Genomic DNA, 12890 nt, shown 5'->3' on the forward strand with positions numbered 1-12890 from the left:
AAAGACAGCGTGTAAAGGGAGAACAACAACGGCCCAAGTACAGAGCCTTGGGGTACCCCCACATTAAGAGGAACTGGAGATGAGATTTTGTTAGCGTAGGAGACAGTGAATGAACGGTTAGAGAGGTAGGAAGAGATCCAGGATGCAGCCTGACTACGGAGACCAATCGAATGCAGAATTTGCATTAGGAGGGAGTGGTCAACCGTATCAAACGCAGCCGATAGATCTAGGAGGATTAGTACAGAAAAGTGACCACTGGCTTTGGCAACCTGGAGATCATTCGTAACTCTGCACAACGCTGTCTCAGTAGAGTGCGCAGGCCGAAAGCCAGATTGCAGCGGGTCCAGTAAATTATGTGCATTAAGGAAGTTAGTGATACGGGAGAAGACAATGCGCTCTAAGATTTTGGAGGCAAGCGGTAAAAGCGAGACAGGACGGTAGTTAGAGAGACAGGACGGGTCCAGCGTGGCCTTTTTAAGGATGGGCTTGACACAGGCCTGTTTGAAAGAAGAGGGGAAACTTCCAGAAGACAGAGAAGAGTTGAAGATGGGAGTAAGAGCGGGAGTAAGCTCAGCAGCACAGTGTTTGAGAAGAGAAGAAGGCATGGGGTCTAGAGAGCAAGTGGTGAGCGGAGCCGACAACAGAAGCCGGGAGACTTCAGAGCCAGTTACGGGACCAAATGAGCTAAGACATGCAGAGGGGGGCTGAGGAAGGAGGAGCTGGTCAGTATTATTAGAGGGGGGAATTTGATTGCGGATGGACTCCACTTTGTTCAGGAAGAAATCAGCAAAGTCCTGGGGGGAGTGCATAAAGTCAGGTGATGGAGTCTGCGAGGGACGCAGAAGGGTATTGAATATGGAAAATAGGCGTTTTGGGTTGGATTTATTACTGTTAATGAGGGTGTTGTAGTATTCTTGTTTAGCCTTCGACAGGGCAGAATTGAGGCAGGCTAATAGGAATTTATAGTGGATAAAGTCTGCTTGCGTACGGGATTTCCTCCACATACGTTCCACAGACCTCGCACAGGAGCGTAGGAATTTGGTCTGCACATTCAGCCAGGGGCGGGGGTTTTGCACCCGAGTGCGCTTAGGCTGAAGGGGTGCAAATGAATCAATAGTGGAGGCTAGTATTCTGTTGTACTCGCAAACCAGGGTATCCGGGTCAGACAACTCATTGAAGGAGGAGAGACTGGACCTGAAAGAGCGAGCTAAGGCCGGGAGATCTATGCCACGTGTGTTTCTAATTAATACAGCGGGGGAAGGAGCAGGTTGGGAAGGAGAGTGAGAGACAGAAAATGTAACAAGGTGATGGTCAGAGAAGGGAAAGGGGACACTGTTAAAATCAGACAGGGACAGATTTTTAGTAAAGACTAAATCCAGAAAGTGGCCATCCTTATGAGTCGGAGCATTTGTCCACTGCTGGAGTTCAAAGGAGGAGGTTAGGCGGAGAAAACGTGAGGGCCAGGGTTGCGAGGGATCATCAATGTGGGAGTTGAAATCCCCAAGGATGATTGCAGGGCCGTCAGTAGAGAGGAAAAAGGAGAGCCATGTTTTAAAATCAGAGAGGAAGGTAGCAGGGGAGGAGGCTGACGGGGGTTTGTAAATGACAGCCACTCGTACAGAGAGAGGATGGAAGATCTGAATGGCATGCACCACAAATGAATTAAACAAATAAGCAGGGGGAATAGGAATAGGAATAAGCAGGGGGAATAGGAATAGGAATAAGCAGGGGGAATAGGATACAGCCTTTTCAGGCTGTATTGACGGTTCCTTGGGATTCCAATCGAGCAACTATTATGGGTGTTTATATTATAGAATTGATATGTTTATCCTGCTACCCTAACACAACTTAAGCTTAATTTCAAGCAACTTTTCAATATAAATCAATTTAAAAATATGAAGCGTTTTCATGATTTGTAATAATATGGTTTGGAACAGTTCCCTAAGCCCCTCCCCCTGTTCCCCCGCTGATCTGGCTGAATACTTTGAGATTCAAAAGAAAATGGTATTTATTCATAGTTTTTGAAGGAATAGATTACAGTGTTAGGTAAATTAGGGGCTTCTGTGTTGTGTGGGGCTTTTTAATAAATTTTGTTTCGGAAACTGGTTTTCCCCTTCACTGTATATGATGATGTACGTTGAATATTATGTGTGCACTGAGGAGCCATTGATTTCCTTCATTTTGTACCCGAGTTCAGGGCCTTTAATAAGTATTGATTTATTGTATATCCTCACGTTTGCACATTACTAATGTGTTCTAACTGCGCATGTATTTTTAATCAAATATTTGAAATAAAGTGTTTCTTTATATCTGAGGCACCATTAGTGGGTAGTTTCCCAAATCCCAGGTTCTTAAACAGTTTCTCTTGTCTTTTTTTTTTTTGTACATTCTTACTCATTATACACTAGGGAGCTCCTGTTGGCATTTCCATTAATTGATGTGTTTATTTATCCATTACCTATTAAAAATCTATTTATGTATTAAAAATGACTTTTTGCCAAATAATGTCTCCTTGGGACATATTCAGGACAAAAATGCAATTCCAAAGAATTAGTAATGACATCTGAAATTAATATTTCTTTATTGCACATTATTGTATAGCTGCCCAATATAAATATACATACAAACTCTGCTGCGATTAACATTACTTTGTCTCAAATAATGATCACATTGCTGAATTGATGTCCTGCCTTTCTGTTTTCTTTGTCATTTTTGTTACATATTTCCCCCCCCCCCCCTTTTTTAAATGTTATAAAATTTACTCCAAATAAAGAGATATTAAAATGACTTTTTGCATAACTAGATGTACAATGTAACCATTTAATTGGCTTTAACAGAAATTCCAGGATATTGAAGAAGCGCATCTCATGCGAGTAAAAGAAATCATCGAGTCTTACTCCCATTCGGTTAGCGAAGTCCATATTCAGATTGGTCAGGTGAGCTGGATTTGTTGTTGGGAATTAACCAGTGCTAACCCTGCTATCTTAAACTGGGGTCAGTCATCCCATTACAGTCTGCTTATAGTTGGTTGGTTCCCTAGCACTTTTGCAGTTGGTCTACATTTATTTATTTATTTTTTATTCTTTCTTCTGATACATCTTTCCAGCTTTCAATGGGGGTCACTGACCCAAAAACTTTTGCTGTGAGCTTACAATTTTATTGTTATTGTTACTATTTATTTCTTATTTTTCTGTTCCTGTCCTATTCCAGGCTGGAGAGCTGCTGGACAGAGGAATCTCATCAAATATCAATGTCTGTCTAATACTAAAACTTAGTTTTTGTGCTTTTAGGTTCATGAAGACTTCATAAATAACATGGCAAACATCACCGTTGATAGCCTGTTACAGAAGTTTGCAGAGTCTAAAGGAACTGGGAAGGAAAGGCCAGGTAAGTGAATACAGAAACACACACACACACAGTTGCTTTTACTGCTTCCAGGGCCTTTTGGGTTCTTGGTTCTGTATTATATTCTGATTGTTAGTTTCTAGCTCCTAAACCACTACCTGCATTCCAGTTATGTTAATTAAAAAGATTAACAAATTCAAAGTATTTATGGGAAATTAATTAGCAAACAATCAGTATGCCAGCCAGCTTTCATAAGACAATATTAATTTAAAAAACATTTGATGTGATATCTGCATTTAAAATGTTTAAAATGTTTTCTATTGTATGCTGCTTTATATTCCCTCTCTGTTTGTGCCTGTGTAATGTTCTTCTCTTGTATAGTCAAAATACAGGCACTTTGTTTGCACATACAGCACATTGATAGTGTATGAGGCAAAGCACAAGCTGGTGTGGATAGAGTGTTTGTGTACTCACAATGCTGACCCGCACTGACCCAGCCTTAAGATCAGAGCACTTAGAGCAATCATTTGTTTTGACAGAATTAATTGAGGCTAAAACATTTGGAATTCCGCTCGTATCAAGCTGTTCATTAGGAATTGCTCTCTTGCTTTAGTGCTGTCAAAAAAAATCAACCTTCCCCACGGTGAGACAGCAGAGCGATGGCTGGCACGCTGCATTCTGAGAGAGAGAGGTTGAATAAACTTTTGCCGTGGAAGCGATTCCAAAGTGACATGTGGCAGGAGGGGGTCGCAGTGTGCGCTGGTGTCCAGCTGGGCTCTAAACCGGCACCATGCCAGGCACGCAAAGCCTTGCCCCTCGCTGGCATGGGAAGTGTATGTGTCTAATGTGAGAGGAGCCACAGACGCACACTGAGAGGGAAACAGCAGTCGCACAAAGTACCCACTCAGGGTGCCCAGCTGCCCAGCGCTCTCTCTTCATCACTTGATGGTACCAGAAGAGTCACATTAATAACTCAGAGTAGCCTTTATTAACCCTTTCACATAGTGTTACTATTCAGCTTGTTTTGTTTTGCCTAAAAATCACTTTGGCAGAAGTTGTACAGCCTAGGGCACAAGTAGAGAAGAGCAATTGTGATTGGTTTTATTTTCATTTGGATGTGGGCAATTCATTGTGCTGCCCTATTTTTATCAAATAACGCCTTACTCATCGTATCTGCTTCCTGTACTTTTGGTACAATTTGTATTCATTTATTTTTACTTGTTTCTCGGAGACCTTGGGTTTAGCTTAGTGAGGGACATTTTTTCCCATAGTAAGTGATTAAGGTTAGCCTATATCAGCTTTTTGTGTTCCAATTTCTCCACATGTAGGTGCTCTAAGGCAAATGGATAGAATCAAGTTATTCCAGTTTATAGAGCAGTCAGCCCACTATCTCTTTCTGTAACTCTCTGTGATTCCATGCATCATCACTTCTTTGGCATATAGGTGTAATACCTTGTCAAAAGAGCAAAAAAATGCACAAAAAAGAAAAATTTATCAAAAAACAATGAAACACAAAATACTGAATTTTTTCCCCTGAAAATGTGATTGCCTGCACCCTGGCCAACACAGTGGTTTCAGTGCAGGCAAGATTGGAGGCCGGGAATCAGCCCCTCCACTGGCATCAGCCCTATGCTCCTACCTGAACACAACAAAGCTATTACCATGTATATCAAAAGTGTTTAAATGTAGCTCGCATTGTTATTTCAATGTTATTTCATTCAGAAAGTTATTTACATTTGACTGCACTTCACTAGTATGGCCACTGGAGGGCAGACCGAGATTGCGTCTCAGGTTTATGAGAAAGCCTAATCTATTTTATTATTGTAACTGAGCATTCTAAGCTTGTGAAGCTGCTTTGATAGAGCAAAATAGTTTACTGATGACCCATCGCAATCATACCTTTGGCTCATTTGTTAAAGAACATGCTTTATTAAATTAAATTAAAAAATTAAATATTTTTATTTACATAGTTACATAGTTACATAGTTACATAGGGTTGAAAAAAGACCAGTGTCCATCAAGTTCAACCCATCCAAGTAAACCCAGCACACCTAACCCACACCTACCAATCTATACACTCACTATTTATTAAAAGTAAAGCCTATAGTTTAGTTTTATTGCATCTTTAGCGTTCTTAATATTAGTGGACTGTTAGTAACCATTCTAATACCTGACAGTTGTTTGTATTAATGTTTTGCCATATTTCCTTTTAGGCCCCATTGAATTTGAAGAATGTAACACAGCGGTGGTAGTGGAAGGTGAGTTGAGCAATAAGATATAGTAAATACCTACCTTTACATATATGTACGTGTGTGTGTTTGTTCTAAATGGGTGAATCATGAGGTTGGAGGGAGGGAAACTGAAGGGGAACATAAGGAAAAGCTTTCATACAGAAAAGGGGAATAAACACATGGAATAGCCTTCCTGCAGATGTGCGGGGGACTGATACAGTATACAAGTCATTCATACTTAGCAAATTCAAAGATTTAAATAAAAAAGCAAGCAAAGCACACTAATGTAAATATGGGCATTTAGAAAGAAAGAGCATCCGTTTCAGTTCAAGGGGTCCTTGATGAAGAATGTGGGAACTAAATCACAATGTGATTAGCTGTGTTAATTAAATAACTGTTCCCTTCATCCATGTGCTCTTTATTGGTGTTCCTTTCTCAGGTGTAAAGCAGAAAAAAAGGAAAACCTTTGGGCTGCCAACAATCATCAAAAAGGAAAAAGATACAGAATCTGTGTAAGTGACCATTGATTTGTGCTCTTTATTGTATGATTATTTTATGATATTTTGCACAGTTGTGTGAATCAGGGCTGTAGAGTCTACATAAATCCTTAGACTCCGACTCCTCAGTTTATGGGACCTTCGTCTCCTCTGTTTTTAATATACTAATGTATTTTCCATGTTGATTGGAAGAACACAACATGCAAGCCATTTCCTCACTGCCAAAGCTCAGAAATTTTAAAGCTGTAAGAAGATGGTGTCTGGTTTTGGGAATAAACCAAAGAACTACTGGCTGGAAAGCTGCTGCACTACCCTATTGGCCATCCAAGACTGGGTTTGGGTTAGCACTGTGCCGTATTAGTGAATAGAACCTCCCGCAAATGAAATAAACTGTTTTCTTGTAGTGGGCCAAACATTAGTTGAACCATATACAGATATGGGATTGTTTATCCAGATACCTGTTATCCAAAAAGTACAGAATTATGGAAATTTCACCTCCAATAAACTAATAATAATATTAATAATAAAACAGTACCTTGTACTGGATCCCAACTAATTCTTATTGGGAGCAATATATACCTTAACTTAGAAACCCCAGGTTCCACACATTTTGTATAACATATCCCATACCTGTATTAGTCAGTTCAGTCTGTGGTATTCTTGGGCAGTCAGAGGACCACAGACTGCTGTGATTTATTATGTTTTTCCTATAGCACTCACTCATAAGTGAATTGGGCCTGGGACTCTCTTTTTCAGAGTATTTTGTGTATTTATCCTATATAAATATAGCTATATGCATCAGCATAAGTGGAAGTTTCTGGGCCCCCAAGCAGAATATTTTTAGGGCATTGGTAATAAGACATTTTTTAAGTATATTTCAAAAAGACTTATGTGAAAAAATTAGGACACCCTATGAAAGCCTGTGTGTTTTTGTAACATTCTTGGACATATGGATATTTAATCTCGGGACCTACAGCAGGCTCTTGCTACTGTTAATGTGAAAGTGCGTGCCTCTACAATCAGAAAGAGACTGCACAACTTTAACTTGCATGGGAGGTGTGCAAGGAGGAAATCTCTAAGAGAAACGTCAAGGCCAGACTAAAGTTTGCCAGAGAGAACGTAGACAAACACCAGGACTTCTAGAATAATGTTCTTTGGACAGATGAGTCTAATTGAATTATTTGGTCACCAGAACAGAGGACATGTTTGGCGTAAACCAAATACAGTATTCCAGGAAAAGAACCTTATACCAACCGTGAAGGTGGAGGTGGAAGTGTCACAGTTTGGGGATGCTTTGCTACCTGGCCAGCTTACCATCATAAAATCCAACATGAATTCTACTGTGTATCAGAGGGTGCTTGAGGAACATGTGAGACCATCTGTAAGAAAATTAAAGCTGAAGCAGAACAGGACCCTGCAATATGACAATGACCCAAAACATACCAGTAAATTCACTAAGGACTGGCTGAAAGCTTAGAAATGTAGAGTCCTCGAGTGGCCGAGTCAAAGCCCAGATCTTAATCCAATTGAGATGCTGTGGGGTGAATTGAAACGGGCTGTACATGCAAGAAACCCCTCAAAGATCTCACAGCTAAAAGAATTCTGCATTGAGGAGTGGGGCAAACTTTCCTCAGACCGATGTCAGAAATCGGTAGATGGCTACAAGAAGCGCCTGACTGCAGTTATTTCAGCCAAAGGGGGTAACACTCGCTATTAGGGGGTAGGGTGTACTCATTTTGTCCTCAGAATACACATTTTTGTTGATATCTTTGTTTAATCAAAAGTTCTTTTCAGTAAATCAAGGTTACCTGCAATTAAATCCAGAGATAAATAACAACAAGATTAGACATCGACATGTGAACATTTGTTAATAAAGAACTGAACATTTAATAGGGTGTCCTCATTTTTTCACATGATTGTATCTGTCAGTGCCCCACGGAGCCCCTTATACCTCCTTGGCCTCCCCAGCAGCATCAGGGTCTGCTTCCATTAAAGTTACGCACCTGCCCCTAAGTGTTTATTGATTATAAATGCACATGAACATTTTTTATTTTATTTTTATAATTTTAGCAGCAGTTCAGACCAGGTGCCCTTGCATAATGCAATATTATGTACAGTTAAGAAAGCACAGCCAATTTAGTTCTGCCTGCACTGCCTCCATTTGTTTTTCTTTATATTTCATTCCAGGTTTGGTTTAACTACTATACAGTTCCCTGCGGCCAGTCAAAATAAGCCTCAAGCCAAATTAGCCAGACAAATTGTGTTACGCACGGCTTGATGAAATCAATCACTTTTGGGCAATCATTGTTTTAAAGTTCAAGAAAATACATGTTTAAATATTGAGTTTCCAAACAGGTCAGCATAGTGTGCCTTTAATTTAATGGGATCTAGTTTATGTGGCTGCAGGGACTTTGGGGATTCTGTTAAAAAACAGGAACAACTCCATGTCACCCCTGTCTGTTGATAGTTTAAGTAACAGTTACATGAAGAAACAGGCAATATTGTGTATTGTGTTGGATCCACCTGCTTATGGGCGTTCTTCTCTTCCCACAGGGAAAATGCAGATGCCGATTCTCTCGTAAGTACCTCTGTTCCATAACTATTCCCTTTTCTGTTTTCTTTACACATTATCAGCAAATCTGTAAGTAATGTGTTTTTTTTCTTTGAATTGTATCAGAATAGAGTTAAAGGGGATATAAACACTTGTTTTGTTGTTGCCAGACACCAACCTAGTTCAGCATATTATAAAGGGATATATACTTTTCTGTTGGTCTTCATGTATTTGTTACATAGTTTTTTAATTATTTGCCGCCTTCTCCTCACTCTTTTAGTCTTTTAAATGGGGGTCACCCCTGACAAAAATATTTCTCTGTGAGGCTGCAATGTTATTGTTATTTTTTTCCAGAGAGAGACTATACTAGTTTCTCATTCAAACCACTTGGTTACGAAGGTATCCGCCGCTCCTAAGAGTATAATGAGTAAGTTGGCTGTGCACAGCAGGAGCTCCCTCCCGGTGCGGCTGGCATAGCGCTAGCAAGGCAAACATTTTTATGGAAAATATTGTTTCCCCAACTCAAGTGTGTTGGCCTGCGCCTCCAGTGGGGGAAACCATTTTTTTTTTATCATAGGTGCCATATTCATCCAGGCACAGAAATACCATTTCCAGCATTGCCCTTGTACGGAGCTGTTGGAGTGCAGCCAGCTAAAACCAGCAAGCAATAAACACCTCACTCTCTGCTGTTTTCATTTCCTTACAACCATATGTAAGTTAGGTACTGCCCTATACTAACCCTTTTAGCTGGGATATTATATTATTTATATTAATAATTTTGCACATAATCAAGTATTTACTCCAGTTAGAATGACTGTCCAGGATTATCAGGTGGAATGACTGTAGCCCTTAAAGGGGACTTGTCACCCTAATAAATAATTAAAATTCCTATTTTATTGTGCTATTCAGGCAGAATAAACATTACTTGCACTATATTAATTATTTTAATATTGATTCCTTCCTTTTGGAATCGCAGCAAGCAGGTGGCAGCCATTTTGTGGAAGCTCTTTTCAAGACAAACTTTGCAACATGACAAAATCATGTGTAAGCGCCACCAGAAGGAGGACCTGATACATGTGCCCATGTCCAGGTTATAAAATTATAGACAGGGAGGGGGAATGTGAGGAGAGAAGTGACATCTAGGAAGCGCAGAAATGAAAGTGAAAGTGATTGCTGTGCCTGAGGCATAGAGGTGGGGCAGGCAATATATGACTGACAGCTGAGGTTTTTAAATGCATTTATACGGATGGATGTTTTAATAAAAAAATAATTTTGGTTCCATGTTTAATTTGAATTGACTTTAATTATACAGCTTTTTATGTCTGGGTGACAAGTTCCCTGTAACTTCCATGTTGCGCATCCCCTTCAGAACAACAGAGTAGGTGAATTATGGGGAAAAGCTGTATATAAAGCTGCCACTTTAAGTCTTGAGCTTGCTGCTAATGAGTTGCTAATGTAGTGCTGGGCTGTATGTGCTTGCTGGGCTCTCAGTAAATGGAAGCATTAAATAAATAAAGCGGTAGCAGTCTCGATAGCTGCAAGGTGAAAGCGGTGAAGCAAGGCCTAACTGGGTTTGACTTACAATGTTTACTTTCTGGCTTGCTTGTTGTGCTGCTAGTGGTTAATAAATAATGAGGCACACTGAGCTGGAAGCACGTCTGCATTCAGTGAATACAAAAACTGGCAGTATTGAGTGTTTTGGAATGATGTCATGATTTAGTGAGTTTTTTAGTCTGATAGCGTTAGTGTAGCCTTTAATAGGCACTTTAGGGCTCAATATGTGAAAGATCAGAAATGGGGATTGGGACATTGGATATTGTGCTAAGCATTCTCTTGCAAGTAATAATTACAAATAATAATTTAATATTTGTGTTTCTGCCAATTCTAAAAAAAGAGGACATTGTACCAGTATTATATATGGAAAACCATTATTCAGAAACCCGGCGTTTCCCACCATATATTGCCTAAATAAGAAGTTTGTTTTTAAATGATTCTCTACTGAGTATTCCTACATACAGATGCCATTCCTGTGCCAACCAAACAGCACTTATTCTGCACGTTATTATCATTAAGATGGAAGTTGAATGTTCTGGGAGATGTCTGTATACTTTTGCTACTTTATAAAGGCATAGGGGAATATTCTGCTATTCCTATAGAATGGCTGCTGTTGGGGTTTGCTGTGAGGTTTGCTCCTCAAAAAGCCATGATATCTCCCACTCATGTCAGTGCATAAAGGCATGCAGAATATCCAGTGCCAGAGCATTAAATACACATTTACAGAAAAATACAATTGTTATATACCCTACTTTTAAATAGGTAATAATTCCCCCTTTGCACGTTGAAGGCCAGTGATTAATGTTTCTTTTGTGTGATTCTGAACACTTATAATTAGATCTGGGATTGAAAGCCTTCTCTCTATGCCCAGAGAGGAGCAGGTTGGGTGTATATTGGGCTTAATTAGTATGAATTGCTTGTTTGGTCAGTGTACTTCCATAACTGCTGGTTATTGCTCGCTAACATGACTTGGATTGGATGCTTACTAGCCATTTCCCCTCCAATCAGTGGGCTTTTTTTTTAGTTTGCATGGGGCAACCAATTCCTTGCACTGTACCTACATATTCATTTCTGTCTCTGGAAAACATCAGAAGTCTATCTTGCTTTATGGCAGGGATGTTACATACACCCCCAGGTTCTGCTGCTGTCCCACAAGGCAAAGTAGGATAAAATACTCTTTATCTGAATGGTGTTTATTTGCTGCACTGCTGCCTGGCATGCCTGTGGTAAGCTTGACAATCAGAATGATGAGGAGGCTTAGCTGAGGCAAAGCAAGCACATTATGATCCATATAATTATGGAATCTGAACCTCTAATGTATGAAAAATAAGAATTTTAAAGATAGTGTTAAAAAAAAGTAATGTAATGACATGTACAGGTATGGGACCTGTTATCCAGAATGCTCGGGCCATGGGGTATTCCGGATAAGGGATCTTTCCATAATTTGGATCTCCATAACTTAAGTCTGCTAAAAATTATTTTAATATTGAATAAACCCAATAGGCTTGTTTTGCCTTCAATAAGGAGTAATTATATCTTCGTTGGGATCAAGTACAGGTATTGTTTTATTATTTCAGAGAAAAGGGAATCATTTAACCATTAAATAAACCCAATAGGGCTGTTCTGCCCCCAATAAGGGGTAATTATATCTGAGTTGGGATCAAGTACAGGTACTGTTTTATTATTACAGAGAAAAGGGAATCATTTAACCATTAAATAAACCCAATAGGGCTGTTCTGCCCCCAATAAGGGGTAATTATATCTTAGTTGGGATCAAGTACAGGTACTGTTTTATTATTACAGAGAAAAAGCAAATCATTTTTAAAAATTAGAATTACCGGTATTTGCTTACAATGGAGATGGCCTTTCCGTAATTCGGAACTTTCTGGATAACTGGTTTCCTGATGAGGGATCCCATACCTGTATTTATAAAAGAGGATGCTTAGGTGATGACCCGATCCCTTTAATAACAGTGGACTGGAAGGTTACTGCTGAAGGTGGCAGCTCATTTTCACAGCTGCGGTCAAACAGAAATGAGATAAGAAACACAATGAGAATTTTATGTTTTTCAGGCTCACATGATAAAAATAAACAGTGACTATAAATATTCTATTTATTTCTATTAATGGACTGCAGCACCGTATATTAGCATGTTAGATAGTACAACCCCCATTTTACGTTTTCCAGGGGACCACAAAAAAAATCTATGAAATGCATTATGCATTATATATTGGTAGAACCACAAAAGGAAGTATAAAATGAGGGAAAACTTAGGATATGTACAATTGAGCTTTCACTGTATTAAAGGGTACGTATAGTCATCCCGTTAAGGAAAGGGATTGTGTAAAATGGTTAAAAAGAGACGATCTTGTTCCTTCTGTTGCTTCAGGCAGCCCTGCTTACCATATGCACCCTAAGCCAATCAGAAGCGACTATGCATGTCACATAAGATTGACATCACTCTTGGGCCCCACATATGTTAGGGTCTGGGTGGCGATATTCCAAGTTGCAGCCACATAGATTCCTTTGGCAGCATTGGTTGGGCAGACTGAGGCAGCAGGAGGAGATCATTTACCTTTTCAACAGTAAGAAACAGTAAATAATTTATATTAGAAAAATGTTTATTTTTAGGGATTCCAATAGAAGCTATTGGCTATACATACCCCGCGGTTTGTCTTATAAACTTATTAAGGACTTGGTGGTGAAGATCTG

At 39.6% G+C, this 12890-nt stretch overlaps 1 protein-coding gene across 1 annotated transcript in view; it reads left to right on the plus strand.

The window, feature by feature from the left end:
- fcho2 (FCH and mu domain containing endocytic adaptor 2) overlaps nucleotides 1–12890 on the plus strand; it is a 73320-nt gene that overhangs the window by 37756 nt on the left and 22674 nt on the right. The window contains 5 exon segments of the mRNA NM_001142071.1: nucleotides 2838–2936; nucleotides 3291–3387; nucleotides 5559–5603; nucleotides 6016–6088; nucleotides 8627–8651. Of these exon segments, the coding sequence (NP_001135543.1) occupies nucleotides 2838–2936; nucleotides 3291–3387; nucleotides 5559–5603; nucleotides 6016–6088; nucleotides 8627–8651 (339 nt within the window).

This window comes from Xenopus tropicalis, chromosome 1 (genome assembly GCF_000004195.4).
Source record: "Xenopus tropicalis strain Nigerian chromosome 1, UCB_Xtro_10.0, whole genome shotgun sequence".
Taxonomy (NCBI): Eukaryota; Metazoa; Chordata; class Amphibia; order Anura; family Pipidae; genus Xenopus; species Xenopus tropicalis.